Source organism: Juglans microcarpa x Juglans regia, chromosome 1D (genome assembly GCF_004785595.1).
Source record: "Juglans microcarpa x Juglans regia isolate MS1-56 chromosome 1D, Jm3101_v1.0, whole genome shotgun sequence".
Taxonomy (NCBI): domain Eukaryota; kingdom Viridiplantae; phylum Streptophyta; class Magnoliopsida; order Fagales; family Juglandaceae; genus Juglans; species Juglans microcarpa x Juglans regia.
In genome coordinates this window covers 41,207,196-41,234,642 of record NC_054594.1, presented here as the reverse complement: position 1 = coordinate 41,234,642, position 27,447 = coordinate 41,207,196, and the positions used below count along the sequence as shown (strand labels likewise).

At 37.7% G+C, this 27,447-nt stretch overlaps 4 protein-coding genes across 4 annotated transcripts; 3 read left to right on the top strand and 1 right to left on the bottom strand.

Moving 5' to 3' along the window:
- The first annotated feature begins 610 nt into the window (after window positions 1–610).
- Window positions 611–2,658, top strand: LOC121260619. The gene has a single exon (XM_041162559.1). The coding sequence runs from the start codon at window positions 1,056–1,058 to the stop codon at window positions 1,920–1,922; it is 867 nt and encodes a 288-aa protein (XP_041018493.1). The 5' UTR covers window positions 611–1,055; the 3' UTR covers window positions 1,923–2,658.
- A 991-nt stretch (window positions 2,659–3,649) lies between these two features.
- Window positions 3,650–8,972, top strand: LOC121259352 (zinc finger CCCH domain-containing protein 48-like). Its single transcript, XM_041160906.1, is given in 9 exon segments — window positions 3,650–3,815; window positions 4,784–5,414; window positions 5,920–6,105; window positions 6,220–6,321; window positions 6,586–6,735; window positions 7,286–7,465; window positions 8,419–8,516; window positions 8,588–8,655; window positions 8,658–8,972. Coding segments are annotated over 8 exon segments (1,494 nt in total). The 5' UTR covers window positions 3,650–3,815; window position 4,784; the 3' UTR covers window positions 8,738–8,972.
- A 3,317-nt stretch (window positions 8,973–12,289) lies between these two features.
- LOC121259084 (putative pentatricopeptide repeat-containing protein At5g37570) lies at window positions 12,290–14,251 on the top strand. Its single transcript, XM_041160578.1, has 2 exons — window positions 12,290–13,443; window positions 13,556–14,251. Exons 1-2 carry the CDS (start codon window positions 12,411–12,413, stop codon window positions 14,191–14,193), a joined length of 1,671 nt encoding a protein of 556 aa, XP_041016512.1. The 5' UTR covers window positions 12,290–12,410; the 3' UTR covers window positions 14,194–14,251.
- Window positions 14,252–15,751: 1,500 nt separating this feature from the next.
- Window positions 15,752–20,978, bottom strand: LOC121259908 (developmentally-regulated G-protein 2). The gene is made up of 12 exons (XM_041161715.1): window positions 20,821–20,978; window positions 20,360–20,447; window positions 20,061–20,128; window positions 19,475–19,551; window positions 18,981–19,161; window positions 18,693–18,749; window positions 18,189–18,263; window positions 17,895–18,014; window positions 17,081–17,251; window positions 16,662–16,775; window positions 16,373–16,543; window positions 15,752–16,027 (listed from the first exon to the last, which is right to left on the bottom strand). The coding sequence occupies exons 2-12, from the start codon at window positions 20,427–20,429 to the stop codon at window positions 15,932–15,934; spliced, it is 1,200 nt and encodes a 399-aa protein (XP_041017649.1). The 5' UTR covers window positions 20,430–20,447; window positions 20,821–20,978; the 3' UTR covers window positions 15,752–15,931.
- Window positions 20,979–27,447: the final 6,469 nt, after the last annotated feature.

The following is a 27,447-nucleotide window of genomic DNA, read 5'->3' as shown; positions in this document are numbered from 1 at the left end:
GCACCCCAAAGAGCCCAAGTGCCTTAGCACCGAATGGTGATCTCAAGAACAAATAGTCTACCCACTAGGGAATTTGTCAAAAGATGTAAATGCAAAGACTAAGGGTCCTATTTATAAGGATTACAACTTGGAAACCCTCAATAGGTCCCTTGGAAAATAAATAATTAAATAAAAATAAATAATAAAAAATAATATAGTTGGCATGGGCCAAGTTGACCCATGGCATGCATGAGCCCATGGGTGGGCTAGCCTAGCCCATGGCATGGGCTATGGGCATGGCTAGTAGCTTGGCCATGGGGCACAACACATGCGTTCCTACCAGACGGGCGACTGTCAAAGTTTGATAGTATAAAGGGAGATCCAACCGTATGGCCATGGGCCACTATGTTATTGGGTTATTTTCATTACTGTTGGGTTGAGTTTATATTAATTTAGACTTTAGACTGTAGTTGTAGCTGGCTAATGGGTTTAGGCCATTTAGTACATTTTCATTACCATTGTTCTAATGTTTTTCTTTAGCCCAATGCACATGTGAGGGATAACTAGTATATGTACTAAGTCAAGAGACTTTACGGGGTATGTAAAAAATTAATAGAATTCTCATTTTTCAAGTTTACTTTCTTCTTCCTCTCTATTGTTATGGAGGTTTCTCACCATCGAAGTGAGATTGTTCATTCAACTCTCAGGGATGTGTTAAAATGGTATCTAGACGGACTTTTCTTGGCATCGATTTCCTCAATCCATGGAAATAGAAAAAAATTATTTCATCCTTACTCAACATCAGAGAGTAAGTCGAACAATCACAGCAACGTTTCGATGTTATTTCATAGACATTTAAATATGTCAAGAACAACCTTAAAAATTTTCAGAACAACTTTAACAGAGTTTTCTCAAATCTGAAAGACAACTTTATGCTCTGCAAGAAGAGGAGAAATACACAGTTTCCATAAATCCCGTTAGAAACCAAAAAACCATTTCCACCATTCTCATATCTCCCTTGCAAACAAAATAGCCTCTCTCCGATTTAGAAAACCCGGATTCATGAGGTGAAAATTATGAAATATGACCTCGACATTTTCAAGCACGATTTCCAAGCTGGCATTTCCAAAATCAGGGATAGAGATAGAGAATGGCAAAAGAGAAAAATGAGATGTGATGCAGTTTTGAGAATTTCTCAGAGTTGGAATAGAGCATCACTACTGCTTCAACCTCAAGTTTCACACTCAGATTTTCAGATTCGGGAGTTTGACTTAGGTGGTATCGATTTTCAATGTCTCCATTCCTCACCCTCCTTCTTTCTTTCCCATGAGAGCCAATTTTTGTCCTTACCCCAAAGATCCAGCTATACCATTCTCCAACCCATAAATCTATCAACCTATTCTATGCTTCCACATCCACACCAATCCCATTCATTCATGGTGGACAAGGCAATCCTGTCTGTCTCTCAGTCACCTTCGTCGATGTCGTCGACCGCGCTGCTGGGCCAATCGGGGAGTTACAGAGCCCTACCTATGGGGAAAGAAGTAGCAGCAGCGGCTTCGGCTTCTGCACAAAAGACCCGAGTCTTCAACGGCTGTAACAGAAGACCCAAAATCTGCTGCGTAGAAGATCCAAAAATCTGCAGCAACAACTTCGGTCTTGGGTTCTTGAAATCATTTTTTAATAGGGTAAATGCTTGTGATTGGTGCTCCGTGATTGCAATTCTAGTTGGAGCTCAATCCAGGTGGGAACAAAAGCTTCAGACTTCTTACTTGCCAGAGATGGTTTTTGGGGAGAGTTCCTTGGTTCTTAAACATGTGAATAGTGGCATCAAAATCCATTTTAATGCATTTGATGCTCTAAATGGCTGGAAGCAGGAGGCGTTGCCACCAGTTGAAGTCCCTGCGGCAGTGAAATGGAAATTCATAAGTAAACCCCTCTAGCAGGTGATACTGGACTATGACTATACATTCACGACGCCATATTGTGGAAGTGAAACAATTGGGATAGACACATATTAAGAAAGAGGGAGAATCAGGGCCACCGTTCTAATCAAAACATTGATTGTGTTTCTTTTCTTTTCCTTTGAAATTTTCTTTGACATTGATTGTGTTGTTCTTCTGGGACATGTTTTCATGGGAGGCTCCCCGTGAATTTTGAGAGAATTGTATGAAGGATCTGATCTTGCCTTCATGCTCTACATGGAAGAAGCATTTCACCTTGCGCCTCAGTTGTTTGTGGAAATTTCAATGAAGGCTGAATGTTGTAGTTCAAGTCACTTTTAGTCCATTGTAAAATATGGAGAATCTAGTTTTGTCATAAGCTTTTCCTTACGACCAAAAGGCTCTTGGTGCCTCACAGGAAATGGGCAGAAATTACCCCTCAGTTGTTCATGGAAATGTTAGTTAGGGGTTATGTGGTTTTTATCTTTGGGAAGTTGGTGAGTGAACTCCAAAGAACCGAGGGGATTGATTTTTCCAAGGACAAGCTTGCTTTGCAGAGGCTTCGTGAAGCAACCGAGAGACCTTTATCATGGAGTCACTTTACTTCTGAAGGCAATGTTGAGTTCAAAGCAGTTTGGTTCATGCCACCCAAGGTGCCTCATGATCTATACGAGAATTATTATAAAGTCAACAAATCCAACTTGAATATAATTGATAGGCGCGTCTTCATCCCAAATGAAGTTGATGAGCCTTTGTCGAGGTATCTAAATTTTTTAAAGGGACTTGTTGCTTTTGACAGTTTGCCACCCAACGTAACACGTGAAATGCTTCAACAAAACAGTAGTTTGAAAACAATTAAGAAGAAGCTACTGATTTTATCTTTGGAAACATCTATCATTACTATTCTCTTATTTGGGTTACCGGGTATTTTTTATACGGTAGATGTCATCAATGAGTATGATGTGGGTCAGCTCAAATAAATTGAAGGCTAGAAGCGTGCCTTAGCTAAAAAGAACGGGTTGAAGTATAACCACACCTTGTTGGCAAGGTCTTTTAAAGGGAGAGTATTTGTCACAGTTCGATAGTATCAAGGGAGATCCAACCGTATGGTCATGGGCCACTATGTTATTGGGTTCTTTTCATTACTGTTGGGTTGAGTTTATATTAATTTAGACTTTAGACTGTGAGTTTTGCTACATAACCTCCACCACACTCCACACACCATATTTTTTAAAATTTTTAAATTTTTAATTTAAATTTTTATTTTTTTTTTGAGTTTATTCTTTTTAAATTATTTCAAATTTTCTATTCATTATTCATATAATAAATATTTGATAAAAGAAAAAAAAATAATAATTAAAAAAAATGTGGACTGTAGAGTGTGAGGAGGTTGTGAAGATTTATTCTTAGACCATAGTTATAGATAGCTAATGGGCTTAGGCCATTTAGTACATTTTCATTATCATTGTCCTATAACTATATTATTCAAGTTCCTACAACTATTATTATATTTTTTATTTTTAAATGATATTAAATTATTGAAAGATAAATAATAAATAAAATAATGTTTCAATAATTTGATATTATATCAAAAAAAGTGAAATGATTATATCTGACGCCGCACGCGGACCAGTTCAAGAAAAGCCCATAGTTCTACTTCTACGGGTCGGAACGTCTCTCGGGTTACAAATCGATCGGGCGTTCAAAACTTCAAAGAATCAAAACCGACCTTTTAGCAACCACTATATAACTCACCGACGCCGTATTGCAAGCGGCGACTTTTCTATTCATTTTTCTTCTTGGTGGGCTTGGAGGACGACGTGCCTATTAAGTTGCCACTACCGGCGGCCACACCACTCCGGAGATCCTATCGCGATTGTTTCGCTCTTTCAGGTTTGTTTCTTCCTCGAGTTTCTTTTAGCTGTTAGACCGTTTAGCCGTCGTCTTCAACAAGCTATTGTCGCACCGAGAGTGGTATGACCATGATGGTGATTGAATCCAAGATCATTGGTTGTTGCTGGGGGTGGATTTCTAGGGCTTATCTTTTCGGTTTAATTTCGACATCGTGTGCTGGGTTGGCCGATGGATCGGCGATTAGGTTCTGGAATTTCTCGTCTATTTGATCAGGGATTTGAGGATCGGAATTTTGTGGGGGCTTTCACCACCTTTATTGCTGAAGCTTTCAATGATCGCGATTATCCAAATCCGATCATGATTGGATGCTCGGCCATTAATAGAATTCCAGATTCCTGGGGTGTTCTTTTTCAATTTTTCAAGGACATATCTAGGATTTACTCAAGAATTAGTGGATTATTTGGATTTATAAATTCATGGGATCGATGGTTAATCTTTGTTAAGAATTTTTTTTTATAACCGTGAGTATCCGGGCTAGCTTGCGTGCACCTCGACTAATCCCATGGGGCCCTGAAGTTAACGACTAGGTAAACCTCCAGTGGCCCTAAAGGGACTCGAACTGGTGACCATTGGGGAGCAAACCCAAGGCTGGACGAGCTGAGCTACCCCTCAGGGTTAAGCATTGTTAAGAATTATCCAACTTTATGTGCTTTTGCTCAAGCATCGGTGGCATCGGTGGGATTGTAAATTCAGGGAATCAGTGATCAAGGTTTTATAATCTTAGTCATGGGTTTTTTTGGCTTTATTTGTGATTTTGGTCGATGCTCGTGTTCATGCTATTCAAGAAATTCCGGTTTTTTTGGAATTGCTAGAACAGAGTATGCGCTTATCTGGGATTTTAAAGATTTGGGGTTTCTGATTTGGATCTTGGTTGAAGGTAGAGTCATTTGATTTTGGCTGCTTCCCATGGATTGCTTGTTTCATTTTTGTCCTATTTTTGTTTATAGTATGGTGATTAAGACTGCTAGGAGAGATTCAGAGACAATGGAAAGATCCGGTTTTTTCAAACTCCATGGAGATCCTTCAAACAGCAACAGTATGTGCATCTTTTGGCTTAAAGGTAGATGCCACAGAAACCCATGTCGGTTTGCTCATGGTGAAATGCCACACGAAACCACCATTCCCAGTTTTGGAAAGCAATCCCATGCATTACCTGCAGATCATCCCAGGAAGAGGTCTTACTACCAGACATCCAAGTATACCCTGGTTTTGAGGAATGGAGGAAAGCTCTTAGGCAGTAATGTTGCTGAGATGTCACCAGAAAATCTTCATAAGAAATCCCCTAAAAGTGTTCCTAGGAAATCCCCGGAGAAGGTTATTAAAAAGTCTTCAGAAAATGTTCATAAAGAGTCTCCCAAAGATGATTCAGAGAAGTCCTTGGGAAATGTCGTTGAGAAGTCCTCATCAAAAACTGTTGTTGAAAAGTCTTCACAAAATGATCCAAAGAAGTCCTTGGAAAGGGTCTGTCAGTTTTGGGTACAGGGTAACTGTATATATGGTGATCAGTGCCATAACCTGCACTCTTGGTTTCATGGTGATGGATTTATGATGTTGGCAAAGCTCCAAGGGCACGAGAAGGTACGTGTTAGGTGACTTTGACTCGTCCTTTGTGGTAGGATAAATTATCAGAATCTGGAATTTGATTGAATGTGAACTTAACTCAGTTATGCCTAAGTGAGGCTTGGCTTTGTTTAATTGTTTCATTGTTTGGATAAAATAAACTAGACATGTTGCAAGGTCTTTCCCCACCAGAAAGTTGAGGGTTATATATTCATTGTGTGATATATTCTATGAAATTTTCAGTATAGAGAATGATGGTTTATGGAAAATACATCTTAGAAAAAACAAGTTTTTTGCACTGTGAAACTCTTTCCCTGTCCCAATCTAAACTCTTGAAGGTTTGCGTCTTCCTTTGATATTGACCAACTCAGACAACAAACCAGTAGAGATTCTGTCAGGAGTAGGAAAGTCAAGTCATGCAAGTTTTACTTTATTTTACAATAAGTTGTGTGATATGCGTATATTTTGTTTTATATATATTTATGATCTTACGAATCCTTTTATATGGGTTTTTTTTGGACAGGCTGTCACTGGGATTGTGCTTCCTGAAAGAAGCAACAAGCTTTATTCAGGTAGTAGTGATGGAACTGTTCGGCTTTGGGACTGCCATTCTGGTCAATGTGCTAGTGTGATTAACCTTGGTGGCGAAGTTCGGTCTATTATTTGTGAGGGTCCATGGGTCTTTGTCGGCATGTTAAATGTTGTAAAGGTAAGTGTTATTCTGAATTATGTTTCTATTTTCTCATTGTCTTATTGCTGTCATTTAATATTGGTTTGCTTGGTTTGAGATATGAGCTAGATTTGGCATCTTGGGGTGTTGCAGGTCTGGAATACTGATTCAGCTGCTGGATACTGTCTCAATGAACCTACTGGACAAGTCAATGCCTTGGAAGTTGTTAAGGATTTGCTTTTTGCAGGAGCAGAGGTAAACTACTTTGCTAACAGTTTAAAATTCTTGGGTTCCATAACTAGCTTTGTTCTTTCAAGTGGTCTAACGTGGGCAATGATATTTAGGGTTTTTCTAATAAATTTTTTTAGCTGTTTGAGAATGAACTTATCTCTTGTGAATTTGAAAATAATTTGATGTTTTAAGTGAGATACATGTGCTATTTCATCAATGTTTATGTCTACTTGCTTTTTGCATTATTGTTCTGCATGATGCTCATAGTCTTACAATGCTTATCTGAAGGACGGTGTTATTTACGCATGGAAAGGTAGTTATGAAGCTAATCTGACTCTTCAATTGGCTGCTACCCTTAAAGGCCACACACTTGGCGTAACATCTTTAGTTGTTGGAGGCAAGAGCCTGTACTCTGGTTCTCTGGACCATACAATAAGGGTAAGTGTGTGGCTTACAACCTATTCTATCTGTTAAATCTCCTTTGTTGTAAGTAGTGATTTGAGAAGACAAGCCATTATTGGTTAAGATTCATTGATATTTTCTGTTATATTCACTTCTATTGCATGGATTGCAGACTGTACAAGTTTGATGAGGCCTATGTGTTGGAAACACTTGGTTGGATCCTTATATGGTGGTGTAAACTGTTTTTTATTAAAAAAAAAAAAAAAAAGTCTTGCATAGAACCAATATGTTATATTCTCCCCCATTTTCTTTTGCAAGCAGCCCTGCCATTTTGTTTTTTAGACATGGTTGACTGCATGATTCTGTAACTTTTTTTTAAGGTTATTTGATCAATTAAGTTTTAGTATTTAAAAGAGTCCTTTGCAAGCCAGAATGTATTGCCGTGATGCTGATACAGTTATAATTGCTTGACTATGCGTTCTATAACTTCTTTTCTTCTGTGTGCGCAAGGGTCATATATGATTTTTTTTTATGAAGACAAAAAAAAAAAATCACTAGTTCTTTTCTTTGTTCTTTTTTATTGCAGGTTTGGGATCATGAGACTTTACAGTGTATCATGACACTGAACGGCCATAATGATGTTATAACATCGTTTCTTTGCTGGGACCAATATTTGTTTTCTTCTTCACTGGACTGCACAGTAAAGGTTTGGGCTGCTACTGAAGAAGGCAGCTTGGAAGTTGTCTACACACACAATGAAGAACATGTATGCTCTATAATCACTATTACTTATAAAAAAAAAAATAATCACTATTATTTTAGTTCTTTGTGTGCTTCACTTTTTCGGCTCTCTGCTCTATGATATGGATACATATTTGGCTCTCTCATTCATTAATCTAAAAACACTCATGTTCTCTCATATGCACCTTCATTGAGTAACTGCCAACTCTTCTATTATGAAGGATTATATTGGTGGCCTAAATTCTGTTTCTCATAATTCTGTTTCACCGTCAATAACTGCTCCATTGGGCAGCTTCTATAGATTTTAATGGGCTGAGTTGCATGATTCGTTTCTCTTTTTATATTTCTAGTTAGGTGTTCCTCGTCTTCTCATTTATTTAGGCATTACTTCGATTACTTAAAAAAAAGGTTTCACCTTCAATGCCTTACTTAGCTGTTACTTTAGAAGTCAATTTTATTTATTTATTTATGTAGAGAGTGAACCTTTGTTGGCTCTGATTAATGTTTCCAGAATTTTGCTTTTAATATGTCACATCCTTTGAATAACTTTATTACTCTTAGGTATTGCTCTTGTATATGTCCCGTGTACTTGGACCATGCCTACTTATCTCATCATTAAAATTCTTCGGTTAAAAAAAACCTTTATTAGCCCTTAACCTCTTTTATGCTCTAAGGATAAGGTTTGAGACCATTTTGGGCCTCCAAATTTTCCAGAAAGAAAATACAGAGAAGAAAACTCTATGGGCCTCATTGCCCCCAATAAGTATATCTGAATTAACATTGTTATTAGCAAAACATAGTATGTAGTTGAATATTTGAGATTCCATTAATGGATCCAGTAATGATGATTGTTTTATTACGTCAAAAGTTCAATAAAATATCGAGTTTGAAGCCTTATGTTGCAGTACCTGTATGGATACACTGTTTTTAGGGTAACTTCATAGACCAAATTGGTTGACATGATTTTGTGTATTACAGGGTGTTCTTGCACTTAATGGGATGACTGATACAGATGACAAACCGATAATGTATTGCTCTTGTGCTGACAGTTCTGTGCACCTATATGAACTGCCATCGTGAGTACGCTTTTCCCTTGCAACAATGTCCTCCCTACCCTCCTGGCTTCAACTAATATCTGTTGCTTTAGATTCGTTGACAGGGGCAGACTCTTTGCAAAAGAAGAAGTTGGAACAGTTCAAATAGGTCCAGGGGGCCTCTTTTCACCGGGGATCGGACGGGTTTGTTGACAGTGTGGAAATGGTCAGCGGCGCCCAGAGTTGCAGTGACTGGAAGTTGAGACATGTTGAAGACTAGTCAAGCATTCTTTTTATTAATTTGTGCGAGGATATGGTGAGATGGTGACATGATTTGAATAGTTTTTTGAGGGAAAAAATGTATTGGTGTCTGTGGGCTTTTTGAACTCAGGTTATTATGTAGGAATTTTCATCTTCTGTAAATTGATAGAGGATCCATTCACGAGTTGAAACTGACACAGTGAGAGAATGATATAATATGTATGTGTGGTTTAAGTAGGAGATTCTCTCTACTTGGTCTCATCGTTTTGAATTTAAATGCCTCACTTCTGAGTCGTGCAACTGCCTATAAACTTCTTCAAGATATGATATCGGTTTGATTCCTTAATGGGCTTCTTTGATGAACCAGATAATAATACATACTATAAAATCTATAATTCCAAGCCCCGTTCTGAAACAAAAAGAATTCAGATACTAAAGAGGACAGTGTAAAACGACAGGTGGATAACTCTAGACTTAAGGCACACATTCATGCGTACCGGTGAGAAATTCCATATATAGGCTCGTTGACAACAGTGACAAAACACAAAACTTTGAGAATCATGGGCATTAATTCCATATATAGGTTCCCCATATTTTTCAACATCAAATCTTGCCCTATATAGGGTCATTTTGTTTTCCATTTTTAGTTTCAGAGTGAAGTAAATTAGAGTTACTATGTTGTGAACAGATTAAGATCGCCCTTTGCCAGTTATTTGTTAGATCAGAGAATAACCAGAATCTGGTTCGTGCTCGCAATATGAGAATACTCATGTGGTTGTGCCAATAGAAATGTAGTTTGAAAAATGTATTTGTTAATATTCTTGGAAGCATGATTAATATAATATTGATTTGCTTCTTCGCAATAAAGGAAATGTGGAATTGTCCGTACTCCAAAGATTTCTTTGCCAAATTCGCTGAGGACTTTGACAATGATGATGCATCCCCAACATTTTCTTTGTTATCCGAAGCTGCTTCTTGCCATGGAATCACGATTGTTGGTGGGTGATCTGTGCCTGAATGGAGTAATGGTCGCTTGTATAATACTAGTTGTGTGTTTGGACCTGATGGAAAGCTGAGGGCAAAGCATAGGAAAGTGAGCACTTTAGACATCTAATTGAATTGAGATAATAAAGAGAAGCACGTGTTTCCTACATTGAAATTCTTCAATCACATTCAGAATTCTTGACGGAGAAAGTATATGCTCTTTGCAGATGCATCTGTTTGATGTTGACATTCCGGGAGATATAACATTCAAGGAATCTGACATATTCACTGCAGGAGATAAGCCTACCATCGTGGACACAGGTAGACATCGGGACTCAAACCTCAAATAACAATTCATACACCACAGATGCATATCATCCCCACTTCTGGGAGGATTGACTCTCTACTTTCCTGCCTATCCACCCCAAGTGAATGTGGCTCGGTAAGTAGACATTAAGTGCCACACTAAGAGTTCTTCAAGTTGTACATGGTGTGAGAGTTTGTGATGTAACAAACAAGATTTGACAAGAATACTGTAAAAGCTTACCTATCTATCATTAAGTTCAGCCAGATGATGATCAATGCAGATGCTGGTTGTGTTGGAGTAGGAATTTGTCATGATATACGCTTCCCCGAACTTGCTATGCTATATGCAGCAAAAGGTAAAATCCTTCTGTTGAATTATATGCAGCATGTGATATATACAATAAAGTCGTGGTTGGTATAAATGGCATGCATGCAGGTGCTCGCAATATGAGAAATTATATCCAAATCTCAGGGCAGCAGATAACCAGGTAGGTACTAAAAAATTCATATCTCATCAAAATTCTCTTTATAGATTGATTGCATGCAATTTCCTCTTAAATCGTGAGCTCTCTTTTTACTTTTGTTGTAGTTATTTGTAGCTACTTGCTCACCCTCCAGAGATTCTTGTAGTGGCTATGCAATATGGGGCCAGTACTCTACCCTTGTTGGACCGGTATCAAAGTTTTTAGACTCAAATTACTTAGTTTTTATGAATAATGAGGATGGTAAGGTAAATCAATCACATGCAGTCTGGTGAGATAATTGCTACCTCGGGGCATGAAGAGAATGTGATAGTTGCTGAGACCGATTATTCCAAGATTGAACTCCAAAGGTGGTATATTTCATTTGCTATAATATATTCTAAACTTTAAACTCAGATCCATTTTTCTTTTTTTCTTTTTTTAACAAGGTTATGGATATATGCAGGAAAAGCCTTCCACTTGACAAGCAAAAGCGGGGAGATATTTACCAGTTTGTTGATGAATGTGAAGAACAAAAGCATCAGAAGAATGAGCCATATGAAGAGGAGATCCACTCGCAATAATAGCATTCCTTTGTAAAACCTCCTACTTGGATCTTGGATCTAACTCGCACGATAATTACTCTCTAATGTTTCTGAAACGTTGGTCCTCGGACACCTCATCCACGTTCCTTTGTACTTGCCTTGAAGCATTTGTGCAAGCAGTCGTCATCTCATTACGGGTATCATCTGAATCAACTTAATTTGTATGAAATAAGTTATTTTGTAAGAAAGAATTAAAACTTTATATATTGTAAATAAAGTTTTGTTAAATCAGTGTGGATGATGTCTTACACACTCGCTAGTAAATATACTCGTATATAACATATTAAAGTGACTCTAGCCGACATCATTAAGCTGTGTTTGAATATTAAACTGAGTTGAGTTGAGTTGAATTGAGTTGAGATGATAAAATGTTGTTAGAATATTATTTTTTAATATTATTATTATTTTGAAATTTGAAAAAATTGAATTGTTTATTATATTTTGTATTAAGATTTTAAAAAGTTGAGATGAATTGAGATATGTTTAGTAACCAAACGAAGTAAGGTGTCGTTTAGATAGTGAATTGAGATTAAAGTTGAAAGTTATAATGATGAGATGAGACACTTTTACTATCCAAACGAAATCCAGAGTCATTGTTTATGAATTTAAACTAATTGTATTTTTAAACTAATTAGTTTAAAATTTTAAAAAGGCATGAGTTGAGAAAATTAATAGACATGTGTGAGTCTCCGTCTCACTCCCGCTCCGCCTCTCCAATATATAAAAAATAAAATTTTAAATATTTATTAAATAAATATATTGTATATAGATATATACAATTTGTTGTAAACTTATAGATTGTCTTGGTCTCCTATACCAACTTTTATATAGGAGGTTCAGGTAATACAATAGTCTTACTTAAACAATATAAGACTTCATATATAAAGGTTGGTCTAGGAGGTCAAGACTATACAAAATACAATTCTAATGAATTTAAATTTTTTTTGTATTTATAAATTTTAATAATATTATAATTTGAGTCCAAAATTTTTTTTTTAGAACAAAAATAAGTTTTTAGACCTAATAAGACGGTGGCTTGGACGGAAGGTGGGACGGGGTGCGGTTTCGATCACATCCCCGGCACCGGGGTGGGGGGCCCGCCCCGCCCCTCGGGACGGGTTGAAAACTCTTATTCCGCATTGTGCGAGGTGGGGTGGGTGCTGCAACTAAACACATGCGGGTATCACCCCTTGATACGCGTCAACCTAAACACATATACGTTCATGATAGAAGACGACGACCGGGAAGAAACAGAAACAAAACCCACTGAATATGTTGTCATCTCCGGTCGGACTCCTGAGAGACATTGATAGAAGTTCATGTTACCCACTCGTACTGCAAACCTCCGCTCATATTACGACAGTCCAGGATTCATCACCCACTTCATTCGCGCGAGCAAAACCGTTGGCCAACTGAAACAAACCCACACCGTCTTACTCAAAACCCTAATTAAGACCCACCATTACAACCACCTCTTAACTAGGTTTCTCATCCAACTCCTCCAGTTTCCCGGTGACAACCTCAGCTACGCATGCCTCCTGTTCGATCAAATACCCCACTGTAAAAGCCAGTTCCTTTGGACCTCCCTAATTCGCTCCCATGTCTTCCACGATCATTTTAGCCGATCCCTCTCTATTTACGCTAGAATGCACCGGGTGGGTATCTCGCCAACTGGGTTCACCTTCTCTTCGGTGCTAAATGCTTCCGCTCGCATCCCGGAAATCTCTGCAGGAAAACAGATCCATGCTAGAGTTTTGCGATCGGGTTTCTTGGGAAACAAGTTCGTACAAACTGCGCTTCTTGATGTGTATGCGAAAAGTGGGTTCATCTCGTGCGCGCGGGATTTGTTCGATAAAATGGATGATAAAGATGTTGTGACTTGGACGGCCATGATATGTGGGTATACGAAGGTGGGTATGATGGATGAGGCTCGGTTGTTGTTTGATAATATGGGGCAACGCAATGAAGTTTCTTGGACCACAATGGTGGCTGGGTACGCAAATTATGGTGACATGAATGCAGCCAGGAAACTGTATGATAGCATGCAAGAGAAAAATCCGGTAGCATCGATTGCAATGATAGCTGGCTATGGGAAATGCGGCAATGTAGTCGAGTCCCAAAAAATGTTTGATGAGATAACGGTGCCAGGTGTGTCATGTTGGGCAGCAATGGTGGCTTGTTATGCACAGAATGGATATGCTACAGAAGCCATTGAAATGTATAAGAAAATGAAGGAAGAGAATGTAAAAATCAATGAGGTGGCGATGGTGGGGGCTATCTCAGCGTGTACGCAATTAAGTGACATTGAAATGGCGAACATATTAGCCAAGCATATGGAGGAAGGGTGCTGCAGTAAGTTATTGTGATGATTCTGCTGTCGTTATGAGTTTCAATTTCACATATTGTTATTTGTTTGCGAACGATTGTTTTTTTTTTTTTTTTCTCATCTGTTGAATAATCGCAGATCGGACACTCTTTGTATCCAACGCATTCATCCACATGCATTCAAAATTTGGAAGGATAGACAAAGCAAGGGATGAATTTAACAGAATGAGCGACAGAGATGTGATATCTTACAGTGCATTGCTCACAGCCCTTGCTGACCATGGGAAGGCCCAAGAAGCTTTGGATGTTTTTTCAGAGATGCAGAAAGAAGGAATAAAGCCAAATCAGGTCACATTTATTAGTGTCCTCAATACATGTAGCCATGCAGGACTAATTGAAGAAGGGTGCAAGTATTTTAAGCTGATGACTGAAGTGTATTCCATTGAGCCATTAAATGAGCACTATGCTTGCATGGTTGACCTCCTTGGAAGGGCCGGGCAGCTTGAAAAGGCATATAATCTTATAGCGGGCAATGTAGGTAATGCGGATGCAACTATTTGGGGTGCATTTTTATCAGCGTGTAAGGTTCATGGTAATGCTGAATTGGGTGAGATTGCAGCCAGGCATCTGTTTGAAATAGAGCGCGAAAATACAGGAAATTATGTGCTTTTGGCAAATACTTATGCATCAATGAATAAATGGGATGATGCAGAGAGACTGAGGCAGATGATGAGGGAAAAAGAAATGAGAAAAATTCCTGGGTGTAGCTGGATTTAGAAACTTCCTGCAAACTTATGGTATCAATATAATGAAACATGTGAAGTGTCTTTACCAAGCGATTTGCCTCTTTGATTTCCTTTTGCATAAATCATAGAAGTTACTAGGGCACACTGTAGTGATAGCTTGTCTTTAAACTGAAAACATGTCATTGAGATAACGAAATTATATGAGAGCCCATCAGAATTTGTCAAGCACTGCACATTCTATCATTCATGAAAAAAAGGGCAAGTCATTTTCAAAACTCGTTTCCCTTTGTTTGCCCATATGTTGGACCTCCTTATAATCGATGCTGCGACAAGGGGCGTGGGGATTAGAAATACTCAAAACGGCTAAACCCCAACAGATGATAAAAGAATATAATTTGGAGCTCTTACAAATTACACTGACTTCAACAATTCGAAACAATTAAATCGTGTTCTAATGTAACACGTATTTTAGTTGAGATCAGCTCCTCAATGACGACAGATAATTAAATGGAATTATATATCCATTTTCATTACAATTAACTGATAAAAACCAGGGGTATAGAACCGGGCCCCATTTTTTCCCGATCCTATCCGAAACCTGGAATCTGGGTGTATCCAGCGGTTGAGAGAAATCCGGATCCAGTTTTATGACCCGCTTATCCGTGATCGGGTCCCTTTTTTAAAAAATAAAATAAAAATAAAAATAAATCTGCTTCCATTTAGTTATGATGTGAAGAGTAGTAGCATTGTATTAGTCTAATTAGTTATGATGTATTATTATTTATTTTGTTCTTTGTAAATTAATATTTTACATTGTAATTTAACAACAATATTATTTATTTTGCATTGTTATTTATTTTATTTTAAAAAAAATTAAAAAGTGTTTAAATTATTTTTAAAAAAAAAATTGAGCAATTTAAACATGGTATCATAATTTTTTTGAAAAAAGTGCTATAAAAATATTTTTTAAAGTTTAAACAGTTTTTTTTCAAATAGTAATAAAGCTGATTATAATCCGGATATCAGGATTTATAGCCAAAAAAAGATAAAACAATCCAGATATCCAGATTGAATTCGGTTATCCTCCCGGATTAATGTAGACGGCCCAATTTTTAGAATCCGGATCCAGTTACCCACCCCTAAATTAAAAAGAACAATGGAGATAATCAATGGATAGTGCCAGGATTGAGTCCATCCAAAGCACGACTTTAACGGCCATTTTTTAGTTTCGATGGTTTTGTATTGTGGTGCAAAATATACTCCCAAACAATATAAAATAAAAACTTTTTATGCACAATACGTGGCATTGGCAACAATTAGGAATAATGACTCTAAAAAAGGGGAAAAAAATACTGGGAATTTCGATGGGCATTTCAATGTAGCATAGATGAGAAAGGTGCCATTTAACTCAAAAATGGCTGTAGTCGAACAGTTGTACATCTCACCCAACACAAGAATTTCATCGCAGGGGCTGGCATCAGGTATAAACTTATAAAATGTATTCAGATTCTCACCACGAGGGTGAATGCAGCCGGTTTTTCACCCATAGGATCTGAAAAAATCAAATTCTAAAATAAATTGAATTGTTATTTTCAACCCAAGATTCTCGTTTCCTTTCCCTTGTTTTGAAGATCCAATAAAAACCTTATGAATACAAAATCTGCTAGACTAAGATTGTCATTATAACCAACTGAGAATGGTCTGACGTACAGATTTGAGAACTTCATCATAAACACCTCAAAAATATATCTTCCATGCCATCAATGTAATTATGTCTTCAATGGAGCTTTTTTCTCCCTATCAGATATCCGAGCAGGCGCTGTAGAATGTGACTTAAACCGACCTCTTCCTCCCTCTTCCGTTTCCTGGTTAATGCAAATCACAAATGATTAGTTTCTTTATTTAAACCACACGAGTAATGCTATATACTAAACTTGAATCCCACTTTCATCCCTCTTAGTAATGTGACAATTTCCATCACCCTTGGATCATCTCTTAATCTTTTTTCTTTTAAATAATTCATTGATCCGCAATGTCACCTCATCATAGTGAGATAATGGTGTAAATAAGAAAAATCATGAAAACTGTGGGAGCAGTATTTATTAAAGAATCTCGGGTCCAAGTCCAATGATAAAGCAGCCATGAAGAGTTCGCAAGTAAATATACCTCCCCATCAGACTGCTAACCAAAAGAAATAGCTTTACATATACCTTTTTCTTAACAATCTGAACTACATCCTCATCTTGAAGAACATGACTAAGGCCACAATGCTGTGGGTAGTGCCTCGCACTTGTACCCCAAGCCAGCACATACTTCACATCCTTAACCAAACTTCTGTGTATGTGGTTACAAAAGTCTTCAACAGTGCAGCCACCTCGATCCTGAAATTGCATACCAAGAGTGATGAATTAAAAAAAAAAGGATGAAAAAAAAGAAACTCCAATACATAGATAAATCCACCTATTAAGAGAGATCTGAACAGAGGAGGGTGCAACATACAGCAGAAAGAACAACAGGATCCGCAAAATCAGGTTGCTGGCCTTGTGGCTTTGTGTAAACTCTTACAAGCCCCATTTCATCCCACATTTTTGCAAGTAGTCTGTCGAAGTTGAGCTGCATAAGCAATTAGATGAGCTGTATCGGTTATTAAACCATTCACATAAAATGAAAACCAATATGTAATATAATGCAAAAACTAACTAGGCCTTATATCATTCGTTTGGGCGTGCATTAGATGAGGGGTAAGATGTGTTTTGCAGGTATTGAACAAAATGGGAACAAAAACACATTTTGTAAGGAGAAAATCCACTAATCCACTCAATATCATCGCTGCTGGTATTAGGAATTGATATGCTTGCTCCAAAGTTCCATACTTAAACCACTCAAAACTTAGCATATATTAGAAGCGTAAAACCTACCTTCAGATTGCAACTAATGACAACAGAATTAGGTTGCCGGGCTAATTTGTCAACATCATCGATACCGATAACGTCTATCTTGTTGTAAACATATATACACTTCATGTATTTACGGTTTCCCTCAATGACATCTATAAGATCATCCACTGTGGCATCCTCACGAAATAGCAGCTGCAACAAAATCAGTGAAGAACTTAAAACTTTAAGGTGTGGAGACTTAGTGGATAAAAAGTAATATGCAAGAGAAACAATCATTCTAAACACAAGAAGATCAGACTAAGCTAGACATGTAAACAACGTTGTATCTGGTAACCCCCACCTGCTAACTAGTTCACAATCCAGTCTTCCTCGTTTTTTTTGTTTGGTTAGTACAATCCAGTCTTCCTCTGTGAGGTTTAGAACCACAACCCTTATCTTCTTTCTACATTTTTTTCAATTTTTCCTTCTTTGTTTACTTATTTCTACTTACATATTTGCATATGAGTTACGTGGGATCCAAGAATGGATAGTTCAAAACCGGTCTTTAGACAAAACCTGACAAGTGTGAATCAGACAATTTTTATGGGTAAATTAAACATGCTGAGATAAAAGTAAAGGATGCAAGCAGAAAATCAGAAGAGGAAGTTATATGCGAAGGTGAAATTAGAAGTTGCCATCAACGATAACTTTTTCTCAAGACATGAAGATGCTATAAAAGATACTCCACACTAAAGCAGTTACTCAATTAAGCAATAAAATTCTCCTAAAAATCATTTTTAACACCATTGATGGTGCAAAAGCATGAACATAATTGATCCAAGTTCAAAATGAGTACCTCTGCATTGTGGATTTTGTATTCGTGCAAAATTTGATAACAAAGCTTTTCATCCACATGAGTTAAAGGAAGAGTGCTGTTGAATGAAATGCCTCCAGTTTTTTTCTTTTTGAAGTATATCTGCCAATAAAAGCCAGCCAAGGTTCCAGTAGATGGACAAACAAATCGAAGAGAAGAATCAATGCAGGTGAAAAGCTTCAAATAAAAACTCTTGAGAATGTTGATATTTCATAAACATCCTTTTTTTATCGGTAAGAGAGAGATATTCCATAAACATTCTTGAAAATAACATACTTGAGGAGGTCTCTTGTTAAGACGCAAGCCCACAGCTTCCAGTTCCTTAGTCAATATCTGCCGATGTCCCTCACTCTGAAACATTTTTTTTTTTTTACAGAAAATCAAAATAACATAATCCAAAATTCAAAAGTGCAAAATAGTATAACTAATAGCAGCACAAGGTAGAGAAAAGAAACGAATTTAAATGGAGAAAATTAATGGGAAAAGGTTTAATTTAGACAGTAAAACTAAAGCTGGGAAACTGCAACAGTACAGGAATAAGTACCAAATAGCTGAGTCATATATGTGAACAGGTAACACACAAAAAAAAAGTATATTGGACCCAGTAGAATACCCATGGGTAACCAGTAGATCCCCAAGTTCTGGCAGTATATCTATGGATTCCTCCCACGTTCATAATAGATGGTTTTGAATATCCCAACTGGGGACAAACTTTCACGACTGAACCATATAGGTCGGTCTGCTAGGTGACCTAATCACTAGCACTAGAAAGATACTGACCTTCGAGGCATCAAGAACCATCAACACAATGTCTGAAGACTTGGAAACAGCAATAACCTGAGAGAAACAGTCATCAAATTATTTAATCTTCATGACACCAAGATATATTAAGAAGATTGTAAATGAAAGAATCAAGTGCCCATTAAAAATGTCATCTATATTTGATTTAAGACAAAAAGACAATCACACAAAGCTTATCAAACATCCTTTTCTAGTAGCTTATAAGATTACTTGCATATACAAATGATTCATAATTATCCAAGATAAAAAGCAGTTGAAGGATTTTACCTGCCTCCCACGTCCCTTGCCTTCAGATGCACCTTCAATAATACCAGGAAGATCAAGCAACTGAATTTTAGTGTCATTGTAGTGTATAATCCCAGGAATGCAAGTAAGTGTTGTGAACTCATAAGAAGCAGCTTCTGAATGAGTGCCCGTTAACATGGTTAAAAGTGTCGACTTCCCCACACTGCAAACATATTAGGAACAGAAAGTTCTTCAGACATATTGTTTTTTGATAAGTTCAGAAAGAAATGTCTGTTGAATGTTGTCAGATCCACTAGAAGCATTTGGTGATAAAAACATAGCAAAAAGTTCGCTATCTTCTGCATACATGCATTTGGTGACTTATAGAAAGTTCTGCATACAGGTACGTGAGAGAAAGGGGGAGGGGGGTGACTTAGCTTTTGGCCAAAAATCACAACGAAAAAAGTTGGTCCTACATTACTTTTACGACATTTATTAAAAGATTATATGCATGCCCAGTTCATGAGATGGCAAACCTTGGAAATCCTATTAGCGCAACACGTCCATGTCCAAACTTGGTAACTTCAAAACCCTCTCCACCACCACTAGAACCCTGTTTCATAGTTCAAACTAACAATAAAAACTGCACCTTGAACTTGTTAACAAGCCTACACTGATGGGAAGGCCATAAAAAGTACATGAAATTTAAAATATGAAAGAAACAAAAGAATTAAGGGTAGCAAACACTAAATCTTAAAATTACAAGATGCCACACATGCTAGCATTTCTTCCTCGAACAAGCACAAGAATATAGAATTAAGTGATAATTAATCTGGATTCAACCGCTAACATAGGAAACTATGGGCTTGTTTGAGTGTATTTAAAAAAAAAATTATTAAAAGCTATTTTAAAAGGGAAAAAAAACTTACAATTATGATGTTTTTACTGGTTTTGTTAAATAAAAAACAAAATTTTTCTTCAAAAGCGTTTTGTTTTCAAGAATTATTCTCATAAACAGTTTCTGAAAAGCACACGTATACCGCATTTTGGAAATATTTCTGTTGCCTTTTCTTTTCTTTCTTTTTTTGAGAATTTAGAAACAGGAACCAACCACTAGCATACCTTTGGAGGCTCCAACAATTGCGTCCTTAGCTTTGCTATCTTCGCTTTGAGCTGACCAAGATGATACTCTGCATATTGAAAATTGACCAAAATACATTTTACCCACTAAGTAAAAACATCTTACTAAGAATCTCAATAAGGGTAGGCATAATTAAAGAAAAAAATTATATCAAAGACTGAGATTTGGACAATAGTAATTAAACAAAACGAAACTGGGAAAGACAGACTAACATAACATTAAAGCATGCCCGAATAAAAATCTCAGACTCAATAGTCACTAAGCATTCAATTAATAGTACCCGTGGCTTTGTTTTTTTGGGTCCGAGCCATCTCGGCTTCGATTTCTCGGATCTTTTCAATGATACCCATTTTTCCTGATCACTTCAGCTGTAACCACAAAAATCAATATATAAAAAAAAAATGGTTTAACTTTTAGGGGTACAAAATTACAAATATTCTAGTAGTACTTTCGATAACCAGTCAAGTATAAGTTCACATAAAGTAGTGCTGAGAAATCATCGGAAGGAACAAAAAAAGAAAGAGAAAAAGGCAGCGTTAGAAACAATAGAAGAAGCCAATTCAATTCAATCCTCTTGTTCTTTTCTTGCGATTTCTCAGCAACCAAAGGAACCGTAAATCCTATGGATAAAAAGGAGGCTGATTGGTTTTTCTAAGCAGCTTATGTTAGTTGCATCATCTGGAGCACAAATGAATCGCAGATAGAGAGTGAATAAATTATCACGTTTGGTGGATGACTCACCGTGACTCAGTCGCCGGCGATCTCAGGAGTGGATCGGAGAGGAGATATTTGCAAAATTGCAGTGACACGGGGGAGAAGTGGAAGAGTAGGTCTTGGATTATATGGAAGGGAAAGGAATTGCATGTGGCTATATTAGAGGCCCAATCTTTGGGGCTCAATAACCAATTTCTACTGGGAACATTTTTTAAACCTACCCAATTAATTAAAATAAAAATCCACTCACAGAATTCACACACTAAGTTATTAACGCGAAGATAAATGCTTTAATTATATAAAGATTTTATAAAAATAAATTCTGGATTGTCTTGATATAATATATTTGATTGTAAAATTAATTTTATTATAAAGTATATTTAACGTGTCATATAAAGTCCTGTCAATTTGTATATTTATTTTTATGAAATCTTTTTATAAATGTAAGACTTATATAATATGAAAACTTTATCTTATCAATTTATAAGTAAAACTTATATTTTAATTTTTTTTTTTTATAATTATTCGGATCTTACTACAAGTGATGAGTTTATATATTAGCTTACAAGTAATAGTTATTGTTGGAATGTGTTTCGGGCTCCTATCGTCTTCGGAAACCTACAACCAGAAGATAAAGGTGGCTTGGGTGGTAATTCCGACCGGTATGGGCCTGAAAAGAAGGGAGTTGATGGGAGGCATGGTAGTGGAGGAAAGAAGGCCCAACATTCAAACGGTATCTATTTTGGCTACAAATGGGCAAAACAAAATGGAGGCGAGCCCAAATGTAGTTGGGCCCAACAAAATAGGAGAAACTCAAACTAATGGAAGCCCACGTAAACTAGACTGCTCATTTGGGCCTCAAGTCATGGGGCAGAAAGAAACTGAGAGGCCACCGACCCAGCCTGTGTGGAGAATGCGCAAGGGGAGAGACCCGTGGCCCCCCAATGGCAAGAGCACCGTACCTATGCAGGCAAATAGTGCGCGACCCTTGTGGACAGTGGAGGAACCATCGACGATGGCACAGAAGTTGACGACAATGGTGGATGAGCAGACCGTAGGGGCCCCCGTAAGGGATCTGGGTGTTTCTCGATCACCGTGAGTCAAATCTCCGATGCATGATGGTCAGACACAACTGACGAATTATGGGCAAGCTGGGCCTCTTTCTACGGTGGCACAGAAGTCGACAACGATGGTGGATGTGCATATAGAAAGGACTCCGATAACGGATGTGGATGTTTATCGACCACTGCGTGCTGGATCCTTAGTGTATGGTGGCCAAACGCTGCTGACGAGCCACAGGGAAGGTGTTGCTCCTTCAGCGAAGGCACAAAAACATCCAGATGAGGATCTTGAGAAGGATGAGAACTTGGATACCCACTCTGAAGATTCCCTCCTATCTGGAAGTGGCGATCTTTCGCTCTCTAATGAAGGGCCATCACAGAGGCTCGTTCCGCCAGGGGTGCTACCCACACCATATGGTGCCCCCCTCCCGTTCAACCCAATGACCCATTGGGTCTATAAATTTTTTTTAGACTCAAATTATAATATAATTAAAATTTATACATTCAAAAAAAAATATAAACTTATTATAGTTTTATTTTGGATTGTCTTGACCTCCTAGGCCAACTTTTATATAGGAGATCAATGTAATACAATAATCATACTTAAGCAATGTGAGACTTATACATCATTAACTTGAATTCAACTTCAAGTTTTTAACAAATTGTATATATCTATATACAATATATTTATATAAAGTATTTATATAAATATTAAAAATATTATTTTTTTATATTAAATAAAGGGATGCAAAGGGGGGGCCCGCTGGGGTCAGCCCGCACCCCGCCCCGCTAGGGATCTCCCATGCGGGGGGCCCCACCCCACGGTGCTGGGTAGCCCGCCCACCCACCCATGCTGGGGCGAGGCGGACGAGAGTGAGGTAGCTGGATGAAGGCCCCCTCTACCCACCCCTACGTTCTGGTGCACAGTGAGTCTGTTTGGGAGGGCATAAATCTTTTTGGAGGAGGCGAGGGAGCCTATACCTCTGAATTACATGTTGCCAGACAAGTATAATATTTGGGACTGGGTTCTACACAAGGTGAAGGAAATTTAACATTGTGTGGGAATGGAATGTGAAGACTTTGAGGAACAATTTATGGCTTTACTTATTACAGCCATAGAAGTGGAGCATATTCAGCTCAAGAAAGCCGAATAAAAAAAATAGAGGGAGTTGAAGAGGCTAACATGGTCACTAAATTATGAGGGCAGTTCTAGCCGGGATAGATCCAAAGGGAAAAGGCAAGTATTCCCCTTATGAAGCCTAAAGTTGTGTCATGGAATGTCTACGGGCTTAATGAGGGCAATAAGCGTCTCCAAATAAAAAATTTGCTTCGTGAGTGGAAGGCGAATATAGTATGCTTGCAGGAGACAAAACTGAGATTTATTTCTAGAAGAATTGTGCGAAGTATTTGGAGCTGCGAGCATATCGATTGGGTGTACTTGGCATCAAATGGGGCGTTAGGAGGTGTATTGGTGATGTAAGATAGAAGGGTGGTAGAGAAAATGAAAGAATTCATAGGAGAGTTTACAGTGGCATGTTACTTTGTCTCCTTGTGGGCTTTTGTAGGTATTTATGGGTCGAATTTAGATAGTACCCGAAGAGAATTGTGGGAAGAATTAGCTGGAATACACAATTGGTGGGACCTTCCATGTGTATAGGTGGTGACTTTAATGTCGTAAGATTTCCAAGTGAATGTTCGGGAGATAGTAGATTGTGACCAATAATGATGGACTTCTCTGAGTATATATTTGACTTGAACCTAGTGGACCTTCCTCTCATGGGGGGTACTTTCACGTGGTCTAATAACCATACATGGTCTCGACTGGATAGATTTTTTATCTCACCAGAATGAAAAATTCATTATTAGGATGTAGGTTAAAAGATATTGCCCCATCTTTGCTCGAATCATTTCCCTATTTTGCTAGATTGTAGAGTTATTCAACGATGCCATTGATACTTTAAGTTTGAGGATATGTGGCTAAAAACTGAAGGCTTCATTGACAGAGTCAAACAAGCTGAAAGCTCTAAAAATAAACGGTACCCCTAGCTTCATTTTTATAGGCAAGCTGAAAGCTCTAAAAATAGACTTAAAACTTTAGAATACTCAATCTTTCGATGACATAAGGGAACCTAAAAAGATCAAGTTGGAGGAGATTCAGGAGTTAGAGAGGATACAAGAGGATCGGGTCCTCTCCACGAAAGAGTTATCCCGGAAGACAAAGTTGGTTGCATATTTAGAAAGGATTATCCTATTAGAAGAGATTTCATAGCATAAAAAATTAAGAGCATTGTGGTTGAAAGAAAGGGATCGAAGCATGAAGTTCTTTCATAGAATTGCTAACTCTCATAGGCAAACCAATGCCATTGAAATGCTAAAAATTGATGGAGTGGAATGTAGGGAGGGTGAGGTGATTCAAGAGCATGTTGTGGATTTTTTTGAACAGTTGTTTATTGAACAATAGGGGTGGAGACCAAAGCTTGATGGCCTCAGTTTTGAATCTATTGAGCCACATGATGTATCTTGGTTGGAGAGGCCTTTTGAGGACGCGAAAGTTCATGATGTGGTGAGGAGAATGGTCAAAGACAAGGGCACTCAGTCCTAACGGCTTTTCTATAGGCTTCTTTCAAACATGCTGGGACGTAGTGAAGGAGGATCTAATGAATGTGTTCCATGAACTGTTCTTGACTGAAAATTTTGAGAAAATCCTTAATGCTACTTTTATTGCATTGATACCAAAGAAGGTTGGGGCTTCGGAGGTAAAGGAGTTTCAGCCTATTAGCCTTGTGAATATAAGATAATTTCCAAGATGCTTGCAAATCGCCTTGGAGAGGTTTTGGGAAAGATTATTACAAAACCCCCAAATGCATTTGTAAGGGGTAGACAAATCTTAGATGTGATGCTCATTACCAATGAATGCCTGGACCACAGATTAAAAGATAACACTACAAGGATCCTTTCCAAGTTAGATATGGAAAAGACATACGATCATGTTAACTGTAAATTCTTACTGTACCTACTTGGGAGATGTGGATTTTAGGAGAGATGGAGGTCATGGATCATATGGTGTATATCAACATCAAAATTTTCAATTTTGATCAATGACAACCAAGTTGGCTTTTTCAAAAGCACCCGAGGTTTAAGGCAAGGAAATCCACTATCCTCACTTCTTTTTGTTATTGTAATGGAGGCGCTTAGCAGAATGATCTCGACATTAGTTAATAATAATTTTATGGATGGCTTCTTGATTGGTGACCTCAATATGGGTATTATTAATATTTCTCATTTGTTGTCTGTAGATGATACGTTAATCTTTTGTGAGGCAAACCAAAATCAGGTTCGGGCATTGAAGGCTCTTATACTCTGTTTTGGAGCAGCATCCAGTTTAAAAGTGAATTTTGACAAATCAAACATGGTACCAGTTGGAAAAGTCAACAACATAAGCCAATTGGCTAGCACACTAGGATGTAAGGTTTTTTCTCTTCCCTTGAACTACCTTGGCCTTCCATTGGGGGCTACCTCAAGAGCTATTCCAATATAGGACACGGTGATTGAGAGGATAGAAAGGAGATTGACAAGATGGAAGAGACTATATATGTCGAAAAGTTGCAGGATCACCTTAATTAAGAGTACGCTGTCTAATTTGCCAACTTATTTCTTATCTCTATTCCTTATTCCAACAGGTGTGGCATATTGGATTGAGAAACTTCAGCGTGATTTATTGTGGAGTGGTGTGAGAGATGAATTCAAATTCCATCTAGTTGGTTAGGACAATGTATGCTCCCCAATCTCCTCTGATGGATTGGATATTAGAAATCTGAGAATTTTAAATCAGGCGTTACTTGAAAAATGAAGGTGGATATATAATTTGGAACCGAAAACCCTGTGGAAGTCGGTGATTGAATGCAAATATAGAGGTTTGTTAGGGGGTTGGTGCACTATAGAGGTGAGTGGAGCTCACAGAGTGGGAGTATGGAAGCATATTAGGCGCAAATGGGGGCTTTTACTCAAAACAGAAAATTCGTTTTGGGTGAGGGCTCTAGGATTAAATTCTGGAGCGACTTATGGTGTGCAAACGATGCTCTAAAGGACCTATTCCCTTATATTTACCGAGTTGCATGCAAAAAAGAAGCTTCAATTACTGATCTCATGGTGATATCAGGAAAGCAAGTTCAATGGAACATCAATTTCAATAGGGCGGCTTAAGATTGAGAAATGGACAGCTTTGAGGATTTTTTTTAGTCTATTGTATTCCACAAAACCGAGCAACCATTGAGTTGATATGTTGTGGTGGATACCTGCAGACAAAGGTACATTCTCGGTTCGCTCCTTCTATAAGGCTCTCGCACACTTGGCGAATAATCAGTTTCCATGGAGAATGATTTGGCGACATAAGGCGCCTCTCAAAGCGACATTTTTCATACGGACAACTTCTTTGGATAAGATCCTGACAACAAATAACTTGAGGAAATGGAGGGTGATCATAACGAATTGGTGCTGCATATGTAAGAACTCCGATGAGATTGTGGATCATCTCTTACTACACTGCGAGATTGCTAGAGTATTATGGAATGAAGTGTTCAGCAAATTAGACTTAGCTTGGGTTATGCCCACTACAGTGGATGCACTTTTGGCCAGGTGGACAAATTTAAGAGGCATTAGACAAATCAAAGTGGTGTGGAAAATGATCCTTATCTGTATTCTGTGGTGTCTGTGGTGTCTATGGCGGGAGCGCAATGCACAGACATTCGAAGACAATAAGCGCTCAATAGAGGAACTAAGAGCTTTTTTTATTAGAACCTTATGTACATGGGCCACAGCTATAGGCTTTAATGGCCTCGATTTGCAGGACTTCTTTGTCTCTATTGATTTCATATAGATAGAGCGTACATTTATATATCTTCTTGTGTACTTGGGTTATGCCTATCATTATTTAATAAAATCGTTTATTTATATATATATAAAAAAAAAAAAATTATACAAGATAAATGTCTCCGTTTTGTGGGATTAGATTTCCTGCACGGTTCCTTGCCATCTTTCCTGGGATGTAGTTTATTAGGAATCAATGCTGAAGATCACTGACCTCGTTGTTCGTTACGTCGTTAAATTTTCATTAACACAGCTATTTATGGGTTTCTTACCCTTGCGAATAGAATTTCCATGTTCTTAGCTTTCGCTCGTCAGGCTCATGATTCTCAGGTCCACGGGACTCTGGTTCTTGCAGTCCGGCCCAATTCTTTTGGGGAATATGCGGTCCAACAGGCAACAGTTATACTGTTTTATAAATCCATGTATAAATATAAATATAATTTATTAGCGGATTCATTAAGAGTCCTACAAAAGAAAGTCAAAGTACAAATACGTTTTCATGTTAATTGAAACATGAAAATGAAGCTCGGCATTGATGCGATAGACTTCCATATGAACAATGTGATTAATGTGTTACTAAGAAAGCTTTTATAATTAAAATCATAATAAAACAAAATTATTTCTATGTTCGTTATATATATAAAAGGTTATTTTTTTTTTTACAACCAACCATCCATGCAAAGCATCATGAAAATATGTATCAAGGAACCAATTTTAGAATGCCTAC